Source organism: Chiloscyllium plagiosum, unplaced genomic scaffold, assembly GCF_037043375.1.
Source record: "Chiloscyllium plagiosum isolate Xiang-an unplaced genomic scaffold, Cpla_swu_hap1 HiC_scaffold_18, whole genome shotgun sequence".
Classification (NCBI taxonomy): Eukaryota; Metazoa; Chordata; class Chondrichthyes; order Orectolobiformes; family Hemiscylliidae; genus Chiloscyllium; species Chiloscyllium plagiosum.
This window is the reverse complement of record NW_028270156.1, coordinates 14,595,210-14,622,073: the sequence shown is the minus strand read 5'-3', so window position 1 is coordinate 14,622,073 and position 26,864 is coordinate 14,595,210. Positions and strand designations below refer to the sequence as shown.

Sequence of the window (26,864 nt, the reverse complement as noted above, 5' to 3'; positions counted from 1 at the left end):
TAAAATTGAATAACATTTTTCATTAAAGAAGCATAGTAACACAGAATGATACCACAATAGGGTAAGTGATTGAGATAATACAGAACAGCTTAATTGTGTGTATTATCCTTTCTGGAATATAAACGGGTGTGCCAGATCCAATGGAAGTTTATATTAAAATTTGATGCCTATATTTCTGCTATTTCTAAAAAACACTCCCTTCATCCTGGCAGATTTTAAAAAGTTGCAGGGTTCAGAAAAATAATTAAAACTTCCACTAATCCTTGATTATCTCTATTAACTATATAGTGATTTTTACATAGTGATTCATACATTTCAGCTCTTCTGTGACAACCTTTTTTTTAGTGTAATAAAAAATAGCTCATATTTTTATATGTGAACACATTGTCATTTCTATTTTCCTGAAATGTTCTCTGTAGGCAGAGGCAGGTGAGCACATTCAACATAAGTATAGTAGACAATATAACATCGCCTGAAAGTAAAAGACAATTGTCTAAGTTAGTCATCTTTTTCAAAGAACCTTTATATGAAAATCTTTAGATTTCTCAAAAATAAAAGCAAAAAGACTTTAAAACCACAAAATGTTATTTATTGAACAGTAATAGTTGACAAGAGCTGAGCTAGAATGTAAAATCTGGTCTAAGAATTGTGAAACCAGGGTCATTTGTGTCAGAGTAATTTGTGACTCGGATTTTAACTCTGCTCTTATTTATTTTTACATGAAGTCATACCGTGATAACTACAAGGCATCTGAGTGTATATTACACTTAAATGTTTAATGGCCTGAAAAACAAATGAGCCTCTGCTTAATTTTGTAGAAACTAATTTGTGTAAATATATAAATCAAGTTTTTAAGATGAGATTTATTTGAAGACTAAACTATTGGGCAGCAAATTACAGTCTTTTTTCACCACTGTTTGTCTGCTAATCCATAATGTCAGTAGCATTATTGCTTTTATTTTTGCTGCCTTATCCTCAGACCCTGTTTTAATTCACATTTGCTCCTACAAAGTGGAAAGTTGTAATTTTAGCTAGTCTGTACAATTTATTTTCTCTGCACTATATCTTTGTAATCTTACAGCAGGAACATGATCATATCCTACCAACAAAGGTTGAAAGCAAAAATTTGAAAACAGAGAAAAAGTGGAATTGCTTTGACGTGGTTGAGCTTCATTAAAATCATGATTGGACCCAGAGATCAATCTATTAATTTTTCTAATCTATATACTTAAGCAGTGAGCTTAGTATTCCTCTGACAGCACTAATGTGAATTTTATCCATGGCGGAAGTATTCTGCCTTGAATGCAACACAATGGCTGTGACTTGGAATTTTCATTTACAAATAGGAGAGAGATTATATTTACAAAATATCAATATGTTTATGCTGAATGAATGTTGCATAAAAAAAGTTTTAAAAACCTTTCATAATGACATATTATTCTCACATATTATTTAATAATTAAATTGGGGTCCCTAAACAGAACATATTTCATAAAATGCTGAAATGTTTCCAAAATCTTTTAGTTGGCACTTGTTAGCCTGTTGCTTGCTGAATAACATTTATAAAAATGGAATTATTGCAATAAAGATAGAAAATATATTCTAACATCCATCTTTGATTCCCCATTATCTTTTTCCACAAATTCAACTAAGAACTATATTAGCAGCGGATTTTTAAACATAAAGGTATTCAGCACCTGAAGACTTCCAATCTACTTATAGGCACCATATAGATTATTTCTTTCCTTTGAGGCTTGCTGTTGCTAGCAAGTATAATCTGGTGAAGCTTTGTACCATGCAACATAACTAATTTTTTCATCATAGAAAACATGATACCAACAGATATTCAAGTGTGAAGAAGAATTGTGAGGCAGGTATAAATATTCCTTTGCATTCCACCTGGAAACTTGCTCCACTTTTTAAACTCCATTTATGCCAATAATAAACCTGTGGGAAAGGTCCCCCCTGCCTTTTCTTTTTGTTTCTTCCCCCATCTTCCCCTATTCTTTCTCCTACCCTGACCTATCCAGTTTCATTACATGAGCTGGTATTTATCTAACAATTCTTATTTTCTGTAATTCAGTCACCGACAAATTAAAAAATATAATGATACATTAAAAATTCTCAGAAGACATGTTTACTGCTGCAATAAATATATGCTTCATAAAAAAGCAAAACTAAATTTTAGATAATAGTTTAGGAAAGTTTACAATAGCAATACAGACATGAAATTTTACTTTTACTTATATTCTTAATTAGAATTAATTCTTATTTCTCTCATGCTCACAGGTTTCTATCTTTTTCACTTTAGTACACCCTGTTAGACTAATTCTTTAGCTTCATTCTTTGAGCTAGAATTTACAATGAATAGAGTGCAGGCAGGAATATGGTGAGGTCTCCACCCTTTCCTCCCCAGTTGCACCTCAGCCACCAAACTCCCTTGGGTGGGCATTAAGTTCTTCCCATTTAGTTCATTAGAACATTAATTTGATATCATCTTTATTCTCTTCAATTTTGAATTGCTTATCTTCTAATAATACTTCTTATACGTTACAACATTTCTTGAGTTAGTAGATCACATAACCTGTTCCCAAATGTCTACGAAAAGAATTCTTGGCCAAACCATAGGTCAGTATTTGAAAGCAATTTAGTATGACTCATTCCTCTAATTTTATCCCTTTTCTAAATTGGCAGTATGCCTTCATTCAAGTCCTTATACAAAGATTCAGTTGTAGCTGCAGGTTTTTTTAATGGGAGAAAATCATGTATAAACTCAGACTTTACTTTGAACTGTTACAAGCCCTTACACCAATATAACAAGTTATATCATTTTTAAAATTTTCAAATAAAGCATTCTGTGCTATTGTACAGTTCTAAATACAATGACAGATGAAAGTGGTGATTTTCACTCCAATCTGTTTTTCAATTATCACCATTTTCCTCCAGATTTCAGTTGTATGGCCTGATCAACACATTAGTGAATTTGATTCCAATTGGTTGAAAACAAGAAGTTTTGCCCAAACAACAAGAAAAGAGAGACAACAAAAGCTCTTCTTAACAGGTAAGACTATTATTGCTTCATGTTGTAAGCTTTGCACTTCAGCAAGGCAATGATGCTCTGTGCTGTATTGGTTTTTTTTAACCAAAATATCTGAATGTGACTGCAATGTGTCTTTTAACATATTAAAAAGTGTTAAATTTCAAATTGCTGTCATGAAGTTAGTTTCTGGTAAAGCAACAAAAAATGTTGCTAATATATCTTTTACATAAGGAATAACATTATATTTAAGCAAATAGATCTGTAAATATTTAGTCAGGCAAACAGTGCCATAATGTTGTGTGAAAAAAATTGAGGCGTGAACTTAGCCTAGTTGTCATGACCAGAGGGCCTGAAGAAGAATCCTAAAGAAAACTTCTGAATTTTCATGTTTAAATCCTGTATCTTTTAAAAATGGACAATATTGCTAGATTCCTAAAATAGGAGAAAGTGAGGACTGCAGATGCTGGAGATCAGAGCTGAAAATGTGTTGCTGGAAAAGCGCAGCAGGTCAGGCAGCATCCAAGGAGCAGGAGAATCGACGTTTCGGGCATGAGCCCTTCTTTAGATTCCTAAAATAACCTAATTTGATCACCTGAGTGTATTTCCAGGAGCTTTTGAACCCCCTGTATTGTATAGACGTGCCACCTATAATTGACACAAGGGGATAGAGATGTCTGCTTCCAGCTAGCTTTCAAAGAAAGGAAAACATTAAGACCCATTATGCTAAATTGAGTATGAATACTTTTACAGTAATCTCGTCACCCTGCAATGGAAACTCTGATCGGGGAGACAAAGTTACACTCTCAGCATAACGATCTTCCAATTAACCCACTGAGATGGGCCACCAGTACTTGAAATGCCTGCCATTGTCACATGACTGAAATCAGACGGGTTGAATTGTCAAATATACAACCCTTGGATCTTATGCCCGAAACGTCGATTCTCCTGCTCCTTGAATGCTGCCTGACCTGCTGTGCTTTTCCAGCAATACATCTTTCAGCTCTGATCTCCAGCATCTGCAGTCCTCACTTTCTCCTAACCCTTGGATCTCAATCAGATGTTGGTTGACCTTCAGAGGAAAAGCACAATGCCAAGCTGAGTTAGCAACCTCAGTCGTCTATCTCTTTCTCCACATTGCTGTCTAGAAAGAAGCCTTCAGGAAATAAAACGTACCAGGCCCAGGTCATGGAGTAAATTATTATTGGACTCTGACCCCCCCAGAAAGTTGTAACGTACATGAACTAATTTCTTTAATACTTCTGGATTTGCTAAAACTTATAATTTATAATTATCTCCTGTCCTCCCTAATTGCTTGTGTGTGTCTGTGCATGTATGTGTGGGTCTGTGTATGTATGGAGTAGGAAAGCAATTCCCTGGGATCTGAATGTTTTGATAATAAACCTTATTCTTGATATAATCTTAAAGATTTTGCTGTGTGTTTATTTCAATATTAGAATCTGAAAACCAGGATTTAGGTCACATTCTTTGACCTATCTCAGTAATGGATAGATGTTTTAAGAAAATCAGAAAAAATAAATCAAACAGTATCGCTATTTTAGGCTTGAAAGCAGAAAAACAACCATAATTTAAATTCCCCTCCATTCTCCCTTTGCCTGTGACATAGTTTCAACCTGTTAAGCAGTTTACCATTTTGATGCTATAGTATTTTCATCAACCTATTTTTAGCATTAACTAAGCTTTCATTTATAAAACATAATGAGCAGTACAAAATATTCCATAAATTTACGCTGACTTACCACTATTAACTGAAAGAAATATTGTTAAAGTGAAAGTGGGTAGAATTTGGCTGTGGTTGTATTTTTAATTGCTCAAAAAAATGTGCAGCTTTTGTTTTGCCAATTATTCGCTGTAGCTGCAAAGCTGCTCATCAAGAATGCAGTGTTTCAGTGATCAAAGGACATTCCAAGCCTGTAATCTTAACTATTGATTAGGTTCAGAAAGCTGTTGGTTCTGTTTCAATTCCCCTGAGTTTGATTTGGAAAGCATCGTGCAGATTTTCTTTTAAACAAGGTATAGAATATAAGACTAAGCAAAGAACTGCGAATGCTGGAAATCAGACCCAAAAATAGAAATTACTGGAAAACTCAGCAGGTTTGGCAGAAAAAGCAGAGTTAATGTTTTAGGTCCAGTGATTCTTTTTCAGAGTGGGTTCAATAATATTTTATTTTTAACAGAGAATCCTCAGGATGACTTAATTGATTAGATTAGATTAGATTAGATTAGATTAGATTAGATTAGATTACTTACAGTGTGGAAACAGGCCCTTCAGCCCAACAAGTCCACACCGACCCGCCGAAGCGCAACCCACCCAGACCCATTCCCCTAAATTTACCCCTTCATCTGACACTATGGGCAATTTAGAATGGCCAATTCACCTAACCAATTGCAGTGATTAAAATTATCAGAGGCCCAGATCAAGTAAATAGGTTTTCCCTCTTTTCATTTTTAGAGGGGCCAAAAATCGGGGGCATTAATTTTTATTGTCTTGAATTGCTGTAGTCCTTGGGCTGTAGCTACAACCACAGTGCTTTTAGGAAGGGAGTTCAAGGAATTTGACTCAGACAGTGCAGGAATGGCGATAAACTTCCAAGTGAGGATAGTCTGTGATTTGGAAGGGAATGTGGTGGTGGCTGTCAGCTGTACCCTAACTGATAGAAGTTGTGGATTTGGAAGGTGACGTTGGAGGAGTCTGAGTGAGTTACCGTCATGCATCTTGTAGATTGTAAACACTGTAGCCATTGTGAATGGTGGTGAAAGGAACAAATGCTGAATATAGATAACGGGATGCCAATCAGGCGTGAAACTTTGCCTTAGTTGGTGTCAAGTTTCTAAAGTACTTGAGTGTTGTTGGAGTTTCACCCATCCAGGAATAGGGAGAGTATTCCATCATATCCCTGCACATTTTTTTGAGCAATTAAAGTACATACATTGTGGGCCAGGAGGTGAATTACACATTGCAGGATTCCCAGCCTCTGACCAATTCTTGTAGCCACAGCATTGAAATGACTAGTTCAATTTCTGGTCAATAATAACCCCAGAATGTTGATAATAGGAAGTTCAGTTATGGTAGTCAAATGTAAAAGAGCGCTAGTTAAATTCTCATTTGTTGGAAATAGTCATTATCTGAATTGAATTGAATTTATTGGCACGAGTACTGAGGCACCGTGAAAAGCTTTGTCCCCGGTGGAGGGCTCTCTACATGGGAGTCCTCCCCCTTTCTCGGGGATCTGGGGTGGGTGGGTGCTGCACGCAGCGGTTCCCTGCAACCACAGATTGCGGTGGTTCACAGACTCCCAGCCCAACTGCTTTCTCTGTGGAGTCCATGCACCATGTATATATTGGGTGTGGGAGCTTACACTCCCTTCTTGATTTTCTTAAAAACCTTCTTCTCTGTTTCTGGTTGCTCTTCAGTCCTACACTCCTGATCTTCGGGCACCTGGTATGGAGAGGGGAGGGCAAGTCAGAGGACCTCCTCGTGGGTCTGCTTCTGGGCCTGGCCAAACTGACCATAAACAGGTCCAGGCAGCGGGACATGGAGGGGTCGTTAAGGCCGATTACCTGCTCCTCTTCTGAGGTTACATTCGAGCCTAAGTGTCTCTGGAGAAGGAGCACACAGTGTCCACCAACACCCTTGAGATGTTCAGGGAGAGGTGAGCACCACAGGGAATGGAGTGTATTGTTTCCCCCTCCAACTCTATTTTGACGTGATCCCTGCCCTCCCCTTCACTGTTTGATCACACAGCATTGCCCTTTGATGAGAAGGGCACTGCTTGTCACTGGTCACTTGGTGTTTCCTTTCTTCCTGGTGGTGGAAATTGAATAAAGATTTGTACACCTTGTGTCTTTCACTGTGTCTCACACATGCACACACGCAACATGGGTGCTGAGGGAAACAAAAAAAACAGGAGTATCAAAGGTTCTGAAAAAAAAGAAAAGCTTTGTCTTGCAAGCAATACAGGCAGATCACAGAGTTAAGCAGCATAACTAAGTAAATAATAGGTAAACAGCAGCAAAACACAGATCCAGGCGAATGTTAAGAGTTTGTGAGTCCACTCAGTATTCCAACAACAGTAGGGTAGAAACTGTTTCGAAACTGGCTGATGCGTGTGTTCAGGCTACTCCCTGACGGTAGACGTTGTGGAAAAATATTGCTAAGGTTGGATGGATGTTTGCGTATGCTGGCAGCCTTTCCTTGACAGCGGGCCTGGTAGATGGATTCTATAGATGGGCCTTTATGATTGTCTGGGCCAAGTTCACCATTTCCTGTAACCGTCTCCGATCTTGAATGGAGGTAGTGATACATCGAGAATGCTCTCGATGGCGCACCTATAAAAGTTGGCAAGGGTATTCGCTGTCATGCCAAATTTCCTCAGCTGCCTGAGGAAGAAGAGACATTGCTGGGCCCTTGTAACCAGTGCGTTCATATGAAGAGTCCAAGAAAGTTTGTTGTTGATGACCACTCCCAGGAGCTTGACATTCTCCACTCGTTCCACCTCTGTGCTGTTAATGTGTAGGGGGGCATGAGTAACATCCTGCCGAAAGTCAATAATGAGTTCCTTGGTTTTGCCGGCATTGAGAGCTAGATGTTCTCAGTGCACCATTTTTCCAGGTCTTCCACCTCCCGTCTGTGGTCTGTTTCGTTGCCATCTGAGATTTGACCGATTATGGTGGTGTTGTCAGCGAACTTATAAATGGCATTAGTCTGGTATTTGGCGACGCAGTCATGGGTATATAGTGAGTACAGTGGGGGGCTGATTACACATCCCTGGGGGCGCCAGTGCTGAGTGTTAGTGAGGATGAAGTATTGTCCCCAATCTTCACTGATTGTGGCCTGTAGGTCAGGACACTGAGGATCTCATTGCACAGAGTGGGGCTTATTCTGAGATCACTGAGTTCAGTAATCAATCTCGAGGGGATAATAGTGTTGAAGGCTGAACTGTAGTCAATGAGTAGGATTCTTACGGAGCTGTTCTTGGTGTCAAGATGTTCTAGGGAGTAGTGAAGGGCAAGTGATATGGCATCTGTTGGTCTGATAGGCAAATTGGAGTGGGTCAAGAGTAGTGGGGAGGCTGGAGTTGATTAATGCCATGATGAGCCTTTCAAAGCACTTCCTGACCACCGAAGTTAGGGCACGAGGCGATAGTCATTGAGACATGCTGCATGAGCCTTCTTAGGCACAGGGATGATGTTGGCCCTCTTGAAACAGTGGCCTGCTGCAAGGAAAGGTTGAACATGTCCGAGAAGACCTTTGCCAGTTGATCTGCGCATGCTCTGAGTGCATGGCCTAGTACACCATCTGGTCCCATCGCTTTCCTTGGATTCATATGAAGGAAAACTGATCTGACCCCTGATGCAATGACTGTTGGGATAGATTCATCAGGACTTGTCAGAGTAGGTGTTACGTCTCTGCCGAAATTCTGCTCAAAGCAAGCATAAAATCAGTGAAGATTGGGGACAATACTTCATCCTCACTAACACTCAACACTGGCGCCCCCAGGGATGTGTAATCAGCCCCCCACTGTACTCACTATATACCCATGACTGCGTCGCCAAATACCAGACTAATGCCATTTATAAGTTCGCTGACAACACCACCATAATCGGTCAAATCTCAGATGGCAACGAAACAGACCACAGACGGGAGGTGGAAGACCTGGAAAAATGGTGCACTGAGAACATCTAGCTCTCAATGCCGGCAAAACCAAGGAACTCATTATTGACTTTCGGCAGGATGTTACTCATGCCCCCCTACACATTAACAGCACAGAGGTGGAACGAGTGGAGACAATCTGGGAGGGATGTGTCATCGTCTGCTATCTTGCACCGTCTCTTTTTAGAACCTGTGATATCTGACATTTATGTGGTAGAATGGTTACTTGTCACTCATCAGACCCATCCTGGATGTTGTCCAGGGCTTACTGCATATGGACATGGAGTACTTCAGTGTCTGAGGAGCTGTGATTGGTGTTCAATGTTGTGCAATCATCCCCACTTTTAACCTTAGAAAGGAGGGAAATCTTTGGTGAAGCAGCTGTGGTTGGCCAAGTACACTACTCTGAGGAACTCAGCAGTGCTTCTTGGACTGAGACTATTGACCTCCACCAATCACAACCATCTTAGGAATGACTCTGAGTGGAAGTTTTCCCCTGAGTCCCATTGACTCTAGTTTTGCTCAGGCTCCTTGATGCCTTACTTGCTGAAATCCTGCGTTTATGTTAAGTGTAGTCAGTTTTTCTTCACCTCTGGAATTCACCACTTGTTTCTGGATAAATGCTGTAATATGGCAAGGAACTGAATGAACCTGGCAAGCCAAACAGAGACAGGATTCTGAGTGGTCTGGAAGACTTAAAAGTAGATAAACCTCCAACGCTGGGTGCTAAGTGAGGTAAGGGAGAAAGTAGCATGGGGCTGGCAATAATTTTCAAATTCCTCTCTGATCATAGGAGATGTGCCTAAGGACTAGAGGACAGCCAATGTGAGTCAGTTAATCAAGAAGGCAGGAGGTGATGTACCAAGATGCTATTGGCCAGTCAGTCTAACCTCAGTGAGGGAGAAACTCATTGGAATTTGAATTAACTCTTCTGCTACCATTTTTGTCATAACCTTTCTCATAGGCAATGCTTCAGGAAATCTTGTCAAAATATCCATAATTATTAAAAGATTTAGTTTTAGATTGGTATCCTATGTAATCTATTAAGGCTGTACTAAATGGTTCTTCAAAATGGTATCAGAATCAAAGGCACAGATTTCATAGATATTTGGAGTTTCCCCACTACAGGGAGTACCTGATTTACGAAGGTCCAACTGACGACTGCTCAAACTTATAAACTTGATCCCATACAGAGGATTAATTTTAAAGACCAGACATCTGGATATTTCTTGTATCTTATGAACAGCTGTTCGATATCAAACTGTATTGTGTTCTGACTTGGGTACAAATCTGCTTGCAAACGGATTTCAGAATAGAATCTGTTTACAACCCATGAGCTTTGGCAATGAGTTCTACTGTTTAATCACTCTCTGGCTGAAGAAATTCCTCCTAATCTCAGTTCTAAAATGCCATCCTTTCGCTCTGAGGCTGTGCCTAGTATCTGCTGTTAATGGAAACACCTTCTCCACATCGACTCTATCCAGGCCTTTCTGTATTTTGTAAGTTTCAATCAACCAGATTTCCCCGCAACTCTCTAAACTATTGAGTTCAGACTCAGAGTCCTCAATCACTCCTCATATGACAAGCCCTTTATCCTTGGAATCACTCTTGTAAATCTCCTCCGGACCCCCTCCAATGTTAACAGGTCCTTCCTTAAATGCAGGGCCCAAATTCCTCACAACATTCCAAAAAGTGGTCTGATCAGAGCCTTATACAGCTTCAGCAGTGCATCTTTGCTCTTGTATTCCAGCCCTCTTGAAATGAATGCTCACATTGCATTTGCCTTCCTGTCAACTAAATCTGCATGTTAACCTAAACAAAATCCTGAACTCAGACTCCTAAGTCCCTTTGTGCTTCAGATTTCCGAAGCCTTTCCCCATTTAGAAAATAGTCTTACATCTCTATTCTTCCTACCAAAGTACATAACATCACACTTTCCTACATTGTATTCCATTTGACACTTCTTTGCCCACTCTCCTTGCCTGTCCAAGTCCTTCTGCAGCCTTCCTGCCTCCTCAACACTCTTGTTCCTCCATCCATCTTTGTTGTTTCCATAAACTTCTTTCTGTCCAATTCATGTCTCCGTTTCTAATCTCTTTAGAGTTCAAAATTTTATAATTTCACCCCTCTTTCCATTTCTTTTTCTTTAGTCTCTCTCCAATTCAAGTTATTTTCAATTCACTTTTTCCTTATTTGTCCACGCCTTCAATTTCAATTTTCTTCTCTTCGTCTTGTCCAATTCAAGTGTTTTGTTTTTCTTAACTCTCTAAATCATTTTTTTCCATTTCTGTCTGAAACCTGGCTAATTCACATAATAACGCATCAAGTTTAGGTTTCATTCCTTTTAATTCTGGATGCTGGATAATACTTTAAGCAAGATTAGAATTGTGCTGGAAAAGCACAGCAGGTCAGGCAGCATCCGAGGAACAGGAAAATTGATATTTCGGGCAGAATATTTCCCAGGAATGAAGCTGGGAGCCTCCAGGGTGGAGAGATAAATGGGAGGGGGGTGGGGCTGGGGAGAAGTAGCTAAGAGTGCAATAGGTGGATGGAGGTGGGGATGAAGGTGATAAGTCGGAGAGGTGGGTGGAGCGGTTGGGGGGGGAAGAAAGATTAGCAGGTAGGACAGATCATGAGGATGGTGCTGAGCTGGAAGGTTGGACTGGGGTAAGTTGGGGGGGGGGGGGTAGGGGAAATGAGGCAACTGGTGAAGTCCACATTGATGCCCTGGGGTTCAAGGGTCCCGAGGCGTTCTTCCTCCAGGCTTCGGGTGGTGAGGGAGTGTCAATGGAGGAAGCTCAGGACCTGCATGTCCTCGGCTGAGTGGGAGGGGGAGTTGAAATGTTCGGCCACAGTGTTGATTGGTGCGGCTGTCCCGGAGATGTTCCCTAAAGCGTTCTGTGAGAAGGTGTTGAGTCTCCCCAATGTAAAGGAGACCGCATCAGGAGCAACGGATACAATAAATGCCATTTGAGGAAGTGCAGGTGAAACTTTGATGGATGTGGAAGGGTCCTTTGGGGTCTTGGATGGAGGTGAGGGCGCAGGGTTTGCAATTCCTGCGGTGGCAGGGGAAGGTGCCAGGAGGGGAGGGTGGGTTGTTGGGGGGCGTGGACTCGACCAGGTAATCATGGAGGGATTGGTCTTTGCGGAAAATGGATAGGGGTGGGGTGGGAAATATATGATAGTGGGGTCCGTTTGTAAGTGGCAGAAATGTCGGCAGTTGATGCGGTTTATGTGGTGGTTGGTGGGGTGAAATGAAGACCGAGGGTTCCATCCTTGTGGCGGTTGGAGGAGTGGGGTTTGAGGGCGGAGCTGCAGGACATGGATGAGACACGTTGGAGGGCATCTTCAACCACATGGGAGAGGAAATTATGGTCTTTAAAGACAGAGGCCATTTGGTGTGTACTGTTGTGGAACTGGTCCTCTTGGAAGCAGATACGGCAGAGGCGGAGGAATTGGGAATACGGAATAGCATTCTTGCAGAAGGTAGGGTGGGAAGATACTTAATCCAGGGATCTGTGGGAGTTGGTGGGTTTGTAAAAAATGTCACTGTTGAGTTGGTCATCGTTGATGGAGATGGAGAGGTCCAGGAAGGGGAGGGAGGTGTCAAAGATGGTTCTGGTGAATTTAAGGTCGGGGTGGAATGTGTTGGTGAAGTTGATGAACTGCTCAATCTCCTCGTGGAAGCACGACGTGGAGCCGATGCAGTCATCACTGTAGCGGAGGAAGAGGTGAGGAGTGGTGCTGGTGTAACTACCTAGCCAACAAAGAGACAGGCATAGCTGGGGCCCATGCGGGTGCCCATGGATACCCCTTTCGTCTGGAGAAAGTGGGAGGATATCTTCACCATGGACATTCAGTCCCTCTACACCTCCATCAGCCATGACCTGGGCCTCCAAGCCCACCATTTCTTCCTCTCCCTTTCACTGACACTCTCATTCGTTTGGCTGAACTGGTCCTCACCCTTCACAGTTTCTCCTTCGAATCCTCCCACTTCCTCCAGATGACAGGGGTGGCCAAGGGCGTCGGAAGAGGAAGAAATGGAGGGCCTCAAACCCCACCCCAACCGCAACAAGGACAGAACCCCCGATCTTCACTTCACCCCACCAACCTCCGCATAAACCGCATCATCTGCTGACATTTCTGCCACCTACAAACGGACCCCACCACCAGTGATATATTTCCCACCCCACCCCTATCCACTTTCCGCAAAGAACATTCCTTCTGTGACTATCTGGTCATGCCCATGCCCCCCAACAACCCACCATCCCCTCCTGGCACCTTCCCCTGCCGCCGCAGGAATTGCAAAACCTGCACGCTCACCTCCATCGAAGGCCCCAAAGGACCCTTCCACATCCATCAAAGTTTCACCTGCACTTCCACAAATGTCATTTATTGTATCCGTTCCTCCTGATGCGGTCTCCTTTACATTAGGAAGACTGGACGCCTTCTTGCAGAGTGCTTTAGGGAACATCTCTGGGACACCTGCACCAATCAACCCCACTGCCCCTTGGTCGAATACTTCAACTCCCCCTCCCACTGCCGAGGACATGCAGGCCCTGAGCCTCCTCCATCGACACTCCCTCACCACCCAAAGCCTGGAGGAAGAACGCCTCATCTTCCACCTCGGGACCCTTCAACCGCAGGGCATCAATGTGGACTTCATCAGTTTCCTCATTTCCCCTCCCTCCACCTTACCCCGGTTCCAACCTTCCAGCTCAGCACCATCCTCATAACCTGTCCAACCTGCCAATCTTCTTTCCCACCTCTCCGCTCCACCCTCCTCTCCGACCTATCACCTTTATCCCTACCTCCATTCATCTATTGCACTCTTAGCTTTTCCCCATCCCCACCCCCCCTCCCATTTATCTCTCCACCCCGGAGGCTCCCAGCTTCATTCCTAATGAAGGACTCCTGCCCAAAACGTCGATTTTCCTGCACCTTCGATGCTGCCTGACCTGCTGTGCTTTTCCAGCACCACTCAAATCTTGACTCTGATGTCCAGCATCTGCAGTCCTCTCTTTAACCTAATTACTTTAAGCATCTTATCTTTATGAAATCCTGACTTTATTTTTTACCTTCTACTTAAGTATTAACTCGCTTAGTTTAGCTTCAATCAAATGTTTCATACAATCCACTGATATATCTGTTACTTCCAGGAAAGTCTTTGCGACATTCAAAACCATTTTGAAAGTCCAATTTGTGCAAACGTCTGTTTAATGTCAAGTACTTTCACTTGCACATTTCTTGAAAATAAACAGATTTCTCTTAAATTCAATGAATTCAAATTCGGCAAGAGGACCCATTATGTTGTGATGGTGATAGTCATACTGGACATGTCATTACCCAGAAGGTAAGGCTCTGGGCCAGATTTTCTGGTGAGTGATAAAATCACACTGTTGCCACTCCAGCCCTTCGGTTTTTATGAGAGAAGAGAGTTTTGCATTCCTGAGAGGATACTCTGCTCAGATTTCCCTCAGAAATGTGGAGGCATACTTTCATTCTGACAGTTCTATTGTAGTATAGAACTGTCAGAGGAAGGCACCAGCTTAATTTAAAAATTAAAGGTCCAGACAGCCACTTTGACAGCTGTTGTCAAAGGACAAGAACATAAGGTAAGTGTGATGTTAGGATGTTGGGAGGTTTGATGTTGCCAGCTGCGTGGGATAGTAGGGTGCCAGGTAGTCAGATGCCAAGTGAATAGAGGGTCAGATGGCAGGTGATAGGAAGCCAAAGGGCTAGGGAGTATGGTGGTAGGTAAATAGAGTGCTAGATAGGTGACATGCCAGTGGAGGCAGAATAGGGTTTGGAGTTGGGCCGGGTCTGGAAGGGCTTCAAAATCAATGGTGGTGCTATTGGGGGTTGGGGAGGGAACTGGGTCTGGTGGCAGCATTTCAGAAGGAATTTGGGGTTTAGGCTTGGTTCTGCAATGGTCCCAGAATGTCCAGCAGGGGTCTTGATGAGTGGTTCAAGCAGAGGAGTTTTTGAATTGCGGGCTGGAGGGCTGGAGTGGCAACAGTGCGGGGTGAGGATGTCAGTTATAGTTGTGGGGGGGTGATGTTGCATCCTGGGCTTGGGGTTCAGGCGGCATTGGGGTGATTGTCTGTCCTTGGTGGCAGGGGTCAATTGATCCTGAGCTGTGGGGGAGGGTGGGTGTTTAGTCCTGGAACTGGGGTGTTGGATTCCTTGGGTTGTCAAGTCAGAATCTTAGTGTGTAGGGGGTTAGGAATGCGATCAGTATGCGGTCTGTTTAATAGTTACTCAGGGCTAGATTATGTATTTAATAGTCTAATTTTTTCTGAGTAGCTATTTTACTTAATTTCTTCAGAACCATCCAAAGTTTGTAATATTGATGGAAACTTTCATTGGCCTCCAGATGTAATGGAATTCCCCAGTGGAATATTCAATTTCCTGGGTAACTCCTTTGGAATACGCTACGATGTGGATTCTGTAGAGTTCCCATGCACAATTCCGAGCTACACTTGTGTAATAACTGTCTGGCCAGTGGAAAATCTGCCCCCACTTCATTAATATTTGCAGCTGGTTACCATTTTACATAGTCACTGAAACATGTTCACACAAGGCTGCAGATATTCTAACAACGGAATGTAAGTTTATTTCACAATAGAAAAAAACAGTTAGAAAGATAATGACACAAACAGAAAAACAAAGGTTTGATCTGTCTTTTTGAGTTGTGCCATAGATTATAAGAGCATAGAGGTAATGTTTGAGCTGTACAAAACTTTGGTTTGGCCACAATTGGGGTACTGTGTGCAGTTCTGGTCACTGCACTATAGGATGGATATGATTACACTGGAAGGGCTCCAGAGGAGATTCATCAGGATGTTGCTTAGAATGGAGCATTTTAGCCTTGAATCCAGGCTGGATAAGCTTGGGTTACATCTCTATAAAAAAGGAGACTAGTGGAAAAAAATGCCATTTTATCTGAAATGACCACAACTACCAATAGCACTTGCGACTCATCTCTCAATCAACCATCACTAAAACTTGTAGCAAGCAGCAGTCACCTACATCTTGCACCCTGTAGGTCCCACCATTATCACAAAACTTAAAGACCCATTCAATTTATGTGCAAGCATTTTGAGGTCAACTGTGTAGGTACTGGATATGCCTTCTCTTCATGTTTACAGCAGGATGTGGAAACACCCATTACAGATTTTTGTTTGTGCTCCAGAGTGCTTAAAGTTGAAAGAAAGAAGCACAAATCCAAAGTGGAACTCCAGAGCAGATAGAAAATTAGTTTCCAGCCAACTCAAATCAATCTTGTTCTGCTTAAAACCAGCAACCCTTTTACTTCTCCCCTAAAGTATATTGAAAAAAAATCTCACAAGAGCTGCCCGATTGTAATACACATATCTTTATTTCAACTTTTACACATATGACCTTTTTAGTTTCTTCGATATTTTTGCACCGATAGTCAAATATTCACAAAGCAGTATTTAAATGAGGCCAAAAAAGATTATCTTTTGAATGTGAGATGGAGGATACTGACCAGAAATCAGGGAAAATTAAAGGCAATTTGCATTTATATAGGGCCTTTAATATTATGAAATGACTCAAAGTGTTTGATAGGAACATTATAAATTAAAATCTTACACTGTGATACAAGAGAAGACATCTAGCTTCATTAAAGAAGTATGTTTTTCAGAGTGTCTTAAAGGAATATGAACTGGAGAGAATTTCAGAGCATAGGGCCTAAGCAATCTAAGGTATTGCTGTCAAGGGTGGGATGATTTAAGTCCCTCTGGGTCATTAGAGATGGGCAATAAATGCAGGCCTAACTAGGGATGCCACATCTCATGAACAGATAAAAAGAATCAGAATGCTCAAGATCCCATAATTAAAGGAGCACAAATATTTTGACATATTTTGGACTCCAGGAGATTTCTGAAGTAGGGAGGGACACGATGTTGTTGACGCAAGTCTAAGGAGTGTAGGCAGCCAGCCAGGAATGTGTTGGAATAGTCAAGACTAAAGGGACAAGAGCAGGGTTTACAGATTTACAAAAACTTCACATGTCCCAGGAATCAAATTTTCAATTACTGTATAAATATTGCTTACAAGTTTTGCTATTTGTGAATTCCTTATTGAGGTACTGATGGTTAAGTGTTTTGAGTAATGGAGAGCAGTTGAAGATTTGTTGGAAAGAGAAAGTTTTGGCAATAAGAGCAGTAGAAACATAATAGCATTTTCAGACAACAAGCTCTGAATGGATCCAATTGTTCTGACAACTGAACACACTCACAACACTATGAAAAAGTTATTTAGTAGTACTGTACTTCAATATTACTGATAAAAGACACAAATTGTCAAAGCTTTTCATCTTGCTCTCATCAACATTTTACAAAAATAAAACCAAAGGGGAAAACAAACATTTATACGGATGACAGTAGACTATTGATCAGTACACTCTAATTGGTAGACACATTACCATAGAGAATGTAGCTGTTCATGATAATTGACGATTAATGGCCAGGATTTATTTAGGTTTCAGAATAGACAAGATGACTTTGATTAGTCAGGCTACTTTCCTGAGAAATAAATCATCGAATGGTAGTCACCTATTATGTGATTTGAAACACGTGCAGTGCATGCACATGTTCTTTCTGTTTGCAAAAAACAGAGTCCTTTGCACAATTACACATAACTTTCAGTAAATGCAAGTGAACCACTCTGGATGCCTAACTGACAATCCTATTTCTTTGCAGACAGGACCATGCAGCAAATGTCCAATTGCAGAATCATATCTAATGTTGGACAATGTGTTGTGTGTTTTGCAAGTGCAGTTTGGTTTGGTACAGTTAATTCCTTGCTTGTTGAGAGCAGCAGACTGTGACTATGCCCCTGCATGCACAATGATTGTTGCTGATGTAGCCCAAGGTGCAGCATTGAAGTGCAGAAGCATATTATAAGTGGATCAGAGGTCATTAGAGTTCCTATATGCTGGCACATGTTGGATTCCAATGTCCATGGACCTGGCATGCAGAGACCACGAAACATTCCCAGAGATGTGAGCGTTTGATTTCCAACATGGAGATCATTCAGACCATGGAAGCTGAATCTGAAGATGCATGAAGAAAGGGAGGACTACTGATGCTGGAGATCAGAGTCAAAAAGTGTGTCGCTAGAAAAGTACAGCCGATCCAGCAGCATCCGAGGAGCAGGAGAGTCGATGTTTCAAGTATAAGCTCTTCATCAGGAATGTGGAGGCTGCTCAAGGAGGCTGAGAGATCTATGGGAAGGGTGTGGGGCTGTGGTGAAGGTAGCCAGAAATGCGAGAGGTGGATGAAGATAGGTTGGAGTGGCAGGTGGAGTGGATAGGTGGAAAGGAAGATGGACAGGGAGGACAGATCAAGAGGGTGGTGCCGAGTTGGAGGGTTGGATCTGGGATAAGGTGGGGGGAGGTGAGATGAGGAAACTGAGAAAATCGACATTGATTCCATCTGGTTGGAGAGTCCCAAAGTAGAAAATGAGATGCTCTTCCTCCAGGCATTGGGTAGCAAATCCTATCCATCCAACAATGGTGGAAGAACACCTCATCTTCCGCATTGGGACTTATCAACCACACGGGATCAATGTCGATTTAACCAGTTTCTCATCATCCCTCCCCCCACCTTATCCCAGATCCAACCTTCCAACTCAGCATCACCCTTTTGAACTGTCAATCTTCCTTCCCAACTATCCGCTTCACTCCAACCTATCACCATCACCGTGCTCCCCCCCCGGCCTTCATCCACCTATCACATTCCTGGCTACCTTCATCCCAGTCCCACTCCTCTCCTATTTATCTTTCAGCCCCTTTGGGCACTCCCCCCCACCCCCCGATGAAGAGCTTATGCTTGAAACGTCAACTCTCTTGCTTCTTGGATGCTGCCTGGCCAGCTGAGCTTTTCCAAACCCATACCTTTTAACTCTGTCAGATGTGTGCTCTGGTTTCCTTGCTTTCCTGACACTGAATTTGTTTGATGTGTTCAGCGAGACATGATGATGTTGGTGAGCTGAGTTGGGCCGTTCACAAGGTGTCTAACAAACATTAATCCTTGTCAATTGGCAACTCAATGCTGCCTCGCAAGACTCTGCCTGTGAAAAGCATAAGAGATGGCACGAGTTACTCCTGACATTGAAGTGGACCTTATCATAGTTGTCACCTGATTCTGTTACACATCTTGCTATAGTATTCATTGCTTAAACTCCTGTAAGATTCCTCCCATTGAACAATGTTGCAATTGAGCTCTCATAGGTAAGTTAATCCTTAATTAAATGTTGAATATGCCATCATAATTTAGATAAAAGCTTTAACTCATGGAAAGGCTTTTGTGATTCAGCAAAAGAGTCCTTGCACTAGAATATCCAACTTTTCATGTACTCTTATAGCGAAGACATTTGTTTCTTTTTGTGATGCACAAAATATTGATGGTGTGGGACTTGGCAATGGTAATGCCTTTGAATGTCAAAAGAAGATAGCATGAATGTTATTTTCTACTTATCAGCTGAAACCCGAATTTTGATTAGGTTTTGTTGCATGCAAGTAAGGTAAAATACTTCACTGTCTTCATAGACAATTGTCAACAAATATTAGGTTTTCTTTTCTAACATAACACTCATTCTTCTCTAAATCTCATCCCTCTTTTCCTATCTTATATTTCTACTTGTATTTGGGACCGATTAAGATTGTGTCCATGCTGTGGTTTTAATCTGTGTTCAGAAAGGACAGTTATGGCAATTGAGATAACTGAAACCACTTGGGATTTGACAGTAGCAGAAAACATGGCAATTGATGTAAGTTCAGTCACACATGAAAACCCATTGTAATTTAAAATGTTGATCCTTTGTGTTAGCTAAGATATTGGAAAGGGTACAAATGATCGATGTTACATTGCATGAGGTATTCCCATTCATTTACCTTTCATTAGAATCGAGAAGCCAATATTTGGGTGACTGATTCATGCCTCACAACAGTTTTGTCAAAAAAGTCAGTTTTTCATCTACTATCTGTTCATTTTAGTCTCTGTAATGGTATATATTAAATGTTATATAAATATTAAATGTTGAATTTTCAAAGATATAGCAAGTGACATAAAACTATAAAAATGTCTTAACACCTCAATAAGTTATGCGCATCCAAATAACCCACCTAAGTACAAAATTACAGCAATTGTTTTACTAATACTTCACAGAAAGGCAAGAAAATTAATTACCAATTTTAAAATCACACATGTATCTCGTCACATTACAGGATATTTTTTGTAACTATCCTTAACTGCTAGTGACTTTATTCGGGTGTGGTTAAAATATAATCTACAAGAAAAGTGTTGCAGGATTTAGTCTCAAATGCAAATTACTATTTGGGAATACTATCATTACAAGGATTGATGTGGAGCAGCCGGTGTTGGACTGGGGTGAATTAAGTTAAAAATGACCCAACACCAGGTTATAGTCTAACAGATTCATTTGGAAGCACTAGGTTTCGGAGCACTGCTCCTTCATCAGGTAGGTATGTCAATATGCGCAAATTTCTTGGAGATCCTCTCAGGTAGTTGATGAAGGACCAGCACTGTGAAAGTTAGCGCTTCCAAATAAACCTGTTGGACTATAATCTGGTGTTATGTGATTTTTAACTTTGTCCCCCCTAGTCCAACATCACCTCCTCTATGTCATGGCTACCATCGACACCACTACCTGCTGACTCAAAGTGGAAAGGATCTTCAAGATCGCGTTTATCAACATAGCTACTTGATGAAGGAGCAGCGCTCTGAAAACTAGTGCTTCCAAATAGACCAGTTGGACAATTAACTGGTGTTGTGTGATTTTTAACCTTATTACAAGGATTGGTACAGTTCAGAAGACTACATTCTCAGGTCTATAAGACTAGACATTAGCAGACATGCCAATATAACGCCTGTTCTTGCAACTAAAATGAAGAGCTCTCCTTCATGATTTACAACTTTGAAGCAAAAATAGTCTGTGTGAGAGATTGAGTGCCAATGTTTGATTAATGGCAAAAAGGAGAAATAGTTGCAGGGATAGAGGACTGAGATAAATGCTGAGTGATTACTTCACAGCAGAAATGTTTCTTTATCTGTGTTCAATGGCCAGTGAAGAATAACTTTGGTTTTCTCCATTGTTCTTGCTCATCAAGAACATAAATGTGATTAAAACTTGCAAGATAGCTCTTTACACCACATGCAAAGTATGTGCCTGTTGTGTAGCTGGCTAAGAAACTTTGAGATGAGGGAAAATATTGTAAAAATATTTTATGTACTCATGTACATTTCAGCAAGTTCTCCACATTCCCTGGTGACAAATGACTCAGTGAAGCTGCTCTTCCCCCAATATCATGTATGCTATAATCAGCCCCTCAGCCTGCACTGCAAACACATTGTTATCTTCCTCTTCCCCCTTCCGCCCCCCTGCCAACACACACAGATAATCAGCCCTTTCCCATTTCGCCCCACACCAACCATAACCAGCCAGTCTCCCTCCTCTACTTTGGTCTAGTTGCTAATGCCTGTGAAGTAGAGCTGCAGGTCTACAATAAGGAATCTATATCAGACAAACACAAACAATGCAAAATTTGAAGTTGCCACACACCTTCCCAGTTCAGCTGCATCACTTCCTGGTTTTTCCTGCACTCTGAACATGTTAATCAGCTACACATGACTGCCTCTGCCCACGTCCTAATGGTGTGAAAACATCCTGGTCCTACATGGAGCTCACTGCCAAAAGTGTTTTCTGAAGCTAAAGCGTGCTTCAGGTTGTTGACCAAACCTTGTGGTTTAGCACATGGAACCACAGAGTCAAGGACGATTGAACTAGTGGATCCAGGGCTGCCCTACCAGAGCCTCCAGACTATGTTGTTTCCTCTCCACAATTTCAGTTAAGGTGGAGCGACCTCTGCAACCCCACTGGAGTTGCAATCGACAGTCTGGGAACCACTGGTGCACTGTGTATATATTGTGGTCAAGAGGCTGAGAGTGTTGTACAATTTTTTATTTTAAATGGATTATTATCTCTTTTGAGATGACAGATGGCAGAATTTCTATGAGTACGTTTGTGCTTGAACACTGACATAAAAAAAACACAGTAGACAAACTGCTCACAGGGGTGCTTTATAATGAAACAGCAAAGTGTGAATTCAGATTGAGAGCTGTAATTATGAGTAGGTGCTCCCAAAACAAATGTCCCTTAGATTTCTCATTTGGGAAAGTCTAGATCACTGCACCAGAAGCAGGACCTAAAATGTAACTGGAAGGTTGTGTCCCATAATAATACCACAATAACACTTAATGCAAAAGACAGTGATGCAAGCATCTTCAGCCAGAAATCCTAAGTAGAACATCCATCTCAGTCTCCTTCAAAGGTCTCTAACATCAACTACCTGCCAATTTTTGTGTCACCTGTGGATTTCCCAATCCTGCCTCCCACAGCTAAGCTTGACACTAATAGTCATTGTACTTTGAAAATGCTCTTTTAAAAACAAAGCTGTGGAGAGCATGTGTGTGCTTCTATGGGGCTGCCTTGCCAGGAAGAGCAGAAGGACCTCCTTCTCCTACCTGGAATTCTGCTTTCCTGTGCCCACTCTTACTTTCTGCACATGTCTCTGAATGGACAACTGGGCTGGTAAATAGCAAATCTTGGATTGTGGTGGTGGGTCAGGTGGGCCTTTTCCTGCCAGTTCTTTGGGGAATCAGTCTGCTGACCGTGTTGTTCAAAGACCTAAAACAGGAGAATGCAGAAGATGTTCATTTGCCTATGTCTTCGTTGTCATCTCTTAAGTAAAGCTATCAAGAGTTTATATAATCTGTGATAATTACAAAGATTTGGGAGAGAGAAATTGTATGAGAGTAAAATCCTTCAGTAGGGAATTGCTCACCATCTTTATTACTTCCTGCTGTCTCTTGGCCTCTCTAGTTCCATCTATGTAGTATGAGATACCTTTCCACAAAAGAAGATAATGCTGGATTGGAACAGAAACATGCAAGAATTACATTACAAACAATTGTGAACCCAAGCCAATATATTCCTATGCTTCAAGGAGTTGCTGTAAAATTGAAGTGCTGCTTTAATGTTATTTCAGTGCATTAGACTTTTCCAAGTACTTGTGTGGAGTGTATGTAGCTTGCGTTTGGGATAATTCCTATGAGTCTCTGCAGTCTGACATTATGCTAACAATTATGTCATGGCGCTGAGTTTAGGGTACAAAAAAATGTTGCCAAAGAGCTCACAGACAATTTTATATCTACAAACGTTTAGAATTTATGTTTTCCTTCCCAGTGAGGTCAGCATTTCTTTTTGCTTTGTGCTCCTATCCTTTGCACTGCAGCTGGAACTCAATGATAGTATTTCTTGCAACAGTCCAACTGACATTGTTTTCAGTATCTTTTATTCACAAGAATGAAAAATGGTATCTCTCCACCCTCTACGGCATTTACACAATTTGCCTCATCATCAATGCAGGCTTCCTTTATTTCTGGCCAGGAGATATATTGCACACTGTACATTCAAAGTATCCACACAACAGACTTGTAAGGACAGTTAGAGGTCATGCAATAAAAAGGACAAGTAGCAATGTGGCAGAGTGATAAGAAGCAGAGTAGTCATTAATGGAAGTATTTTAGGCTGAGGGAATGTTTGGACTGGAATTCTCCAGTGGTTCACTTTGGGATTTTCCTTTCCCTGATATATATGAATGAAGGGGCGGTGTGAAGGGGTCAATTTCAAAATTTGTAGATGACATGAAATTTGGAAGAATTGTAAACTGTGAGGAAGACAATATAGAAATCCAATAGGACATCGACGAGTTGAAGAGGCAGTACGTGGCAAATAAGGTTCAATGCAGGAAAGTGTTAGGTATGCATTTTTGTAGCAAAAATATTGAGAGATAATATAAAAGAAGGGAAATAATTTGAAAGGGCATGCAGGAGCAGAGGGTCCTGGGTGTACACAGATCACCGAAGATGGCAAGACAGGTTGAAATAACTAATAAAGCATACGGGTATCCTTAGCTTCTTTAATGGGGCATAGAGTACAAGGAGGTGATGTTGAACTCATATGATGTTTGTTAGATCTCAGCTATGTATGTATATTTCTGGGAGCCACATTATAGAAAGGATCTGAACTCATTAGAGAGAGTACAGGAGCAATTTATAAGAATGGTTCAAGGGGTGAGAAATTTCCCGTTACAAGGGTAGATTGAATAAGTTGAGATTGTCCTCCTTGTAGAGAAGAAGGCTAAAAAGGGATCTGGTTCAAGGTTTCAAAATCAGGAGGGAGCTAGATAGAAAAAAAGGAACTGTACTCGCTTGAAAAATGATCAAGAACCAGAGGGCACGGATTTAAACTGATTTGCAAAAGAACTAAACGCGAAGTGATTTTTTTTTAAACTCAGTGAGTAGTTAGGGTTTGGAATACACCAACTGGGAGTGTGTTGGAAGCAAATTCAATTGAAGGCATTGGTGATTATTTGGATAGAATGCAGTGATGTGGGAATAAAGCAGATAATAGGTAATGATGCTCATTTGAATAGCTAACACCATCGGCTGAATGTCTTCTTTTTGAGCTGTATGGGGGCTTTGTGTAGGTGAGGGGCAAGGTTTAGAAGGTGGGATATTCATGGCTACCTGGTGAGAGAATTGAATCCATGCTGTTAGCATAATTCTGCATTACAAACTAACCATCAAAACATCTGAGCCAACCAACCCCCATCTTCTGAGGCTGTAATACAGCTCTGGTTCTGTAGTCTTCCTTTCCGGAACTTAACTGTTCTACATTTGGTTATGAGCTGCAGACTTTAAAAATATTGAACTTTATTAAGGCTACAGTGTTTGCTCTTTAGCATCTTGCATGCATTTAAGAGACACCAGCCCATTTAAGTAGCCATCAGCTTTTAAGCAATTAGATGCCATCAACAGTGTTACCAGACAGCATTTGCTCAGCAATAACCTAATCAGTGGGTTCTGCCCGGGCTACTTGACTCCTGACCTAATTGCAGCCTGGTTAAAAAATGGACAAAGAGATGAATTGTACAGGTGAAGAGAGAATGACTGCCGTTGACATCAAGACCACATTTGACCAAATGTGGCATCAAGGACTCCTAACAACATTAATCAGGGGAAATCTCTCCACTGTTCAGAGTCTTAACTGCTACAAATGTTGTAGTTATTGGAGATTAGTCATCTCAGATCAAGATGTCTCTGCAGGAATTCCTCAGGGTAGTGTCCTAACCCCAATCATCTTCACCTCTTCATCAATGACTTTCCCCACACCATTAGAGGGGATGTTTGCTGGTGCAAAATTGCACAATGTTCAGCACCATTCATGACTCCTGAAAGACTAAAGCAGTCTATGTTTAAATGCAGCAAGACTGGGACAGTATCCAAGTTAAGACTGGCAAGTGGCATGTAACATTTGCATCACGCAATCATCAGGCAGTGATTGTCTCCAAAAGAGAATCTAGCATCACCCCAAAACATTCAATGGCATGACTACCACTGAAATCTGCACTATCAACAACCAGAAGGATACCATTCAGCAGAAACTGAATTAGACTAGGCATATAAATACTGTGGCTGCAAAAGCAGATCAGAAGTGAAGAATAGTGTGGCAAGTAACTCACTTCCTGACTCCCAAAGTCTGTCCAAAGCATAAGTCAGGATGGAATATTCCCCACTTGGCTGGATGAGTTCAGCTGCAAGAACACTCAAGAAGCTTGATATCATCCAGGACAGAATAACATGTGTGTTTGGCACATGCACTCCCTCCACTATCAATGCTCAGTATCAGCAGTGTATACTATCTACAAGAAGTATTGCAGTAACTCACCAAGGCTCCTTACATAGCACCTTCCAAAGCCACAACCACTACCACCTAGAAGGATAAGGGCAGCAATACAGGGGAACACCACCACCTCCAAATTCCCCTCCAAGGCATTCACCATTCTGATTTGGAAGTATATCGCTGTTCCTTCACTATCGCTGGGTCAAAAATCCAGGGAGGGAGAGAATTCCCTCCCCCACAGCATTATGGGTGTATTCAACAGACTGAAGTGGTTCAAGAAGGTAGTTCAACTCCATTTTCTCAAGGGCAACAATAGTTGGGCAATAATTCTGGCCCAGCTGACGTTGTTTACATCCTATGAATGGTTTTAAAATAATTAGTTGTGCCTTCAAAGAGAAGCAAAATACTGCGGATGCTGGCAATCTGAAAGAAACAGAGATAATTCTCGAGAATTTCTGAAGAAGAGTCATAGTGGACCCGAAACATTATCTTTGTTTCTCCCTTGGCTCAGAAACATTAACTTTGTTTCTCTCTCCACTGATGCTGAGTTTCTCCTGCATTCCCTGTTTGTTTTAGTTATGTCTTTCTGTTTGCAAAAATTGGAGACATTGGTATCCATACCATTTCCATGGTATTTAAATCCGAAGCAGTCGGAGATGGATATGAATGTTGGGTGTGGGGATAGATGAGAATCTCTGACCTTGTGCACGGTGCAGTTCAGCTTGTTGCTCAGGTGTTGCATTCAAACTAGTTTTCAAAACTAATTTACAATTGATTGAATAATGAATGTAGAATTTGCTTCCACAGATCTTTTAGTTTGACTTGTCCATTAATCCAACCACTTAGTCATTCACAAATACTTGAATCCCCTGATATGCTCACTGTTATCGAGTAATAGAGATGCACAGCACTGAAACAGATCCTTCATCTAACTTGTCCATGCCGACCAGACATCCTAACCTAATCTAAACCCATTTGCTAGCACTTGGCCCATATCCCTCTAAACCCCTCCTATTTATATACCCATCCAGATGCATTTTAAATGCTTTAATTGCACTAGCCTCCACCACTTCCTCTGCCAGCTCATTCCATACAAGCACCACCCTCTGTGTGAAAAGGTTGCCCCTTGGGTCTCTTTTATATCTTTCCCCTCTCACCCTGAACCTAAGCCCTCTGATTCTGGACTCCCCCACCCCAGGGAAAAGACCTTGTCTGTTTACCCTATCCAGGCCCGTCATGATTTTATAAACCTCTATTGGGCACCCCTAAGCCTCTGACACTCCAGGCAAAACAGCCCCAGCCTGTTCAGCTTCTCCCTATAGCTCAAATCCTCCAACCCCGGCAACATGCATGTAA

The 26,864-nt window shown here is 41.6% G+C and overlaps 1 protein-coding gene across 3 annotated transcripts in view; it reads left to right on the top strand.

The window, feature by feature from the left end:
• bbox1 (gamma-butyrobetaine hydroxylase 1) overlaps window positions 1–26,864 on the top strand; it is a 346,924-nt gene that overhangs the window by 29,977 nt on the left and 290,083 nt on the right. For all 3 annotated transcript variants that reach the window (XR_015760109.1, XM_087996317.1, XM_087996316.1), the window contains exon 3: window positions 2,947–3,061. Coding sequence is in view for 2 of the 3 variants with exons in the window: in XM_087996317.1 (XP_087852443.1) it covers window positions 2,947–3,061 (115 nt within the window). In the remaining variant the exon portion in view is untranslated. The remainder of the gene's footprint in view (window positions 1–2,946; window positions 3,062–26,864) is intronic.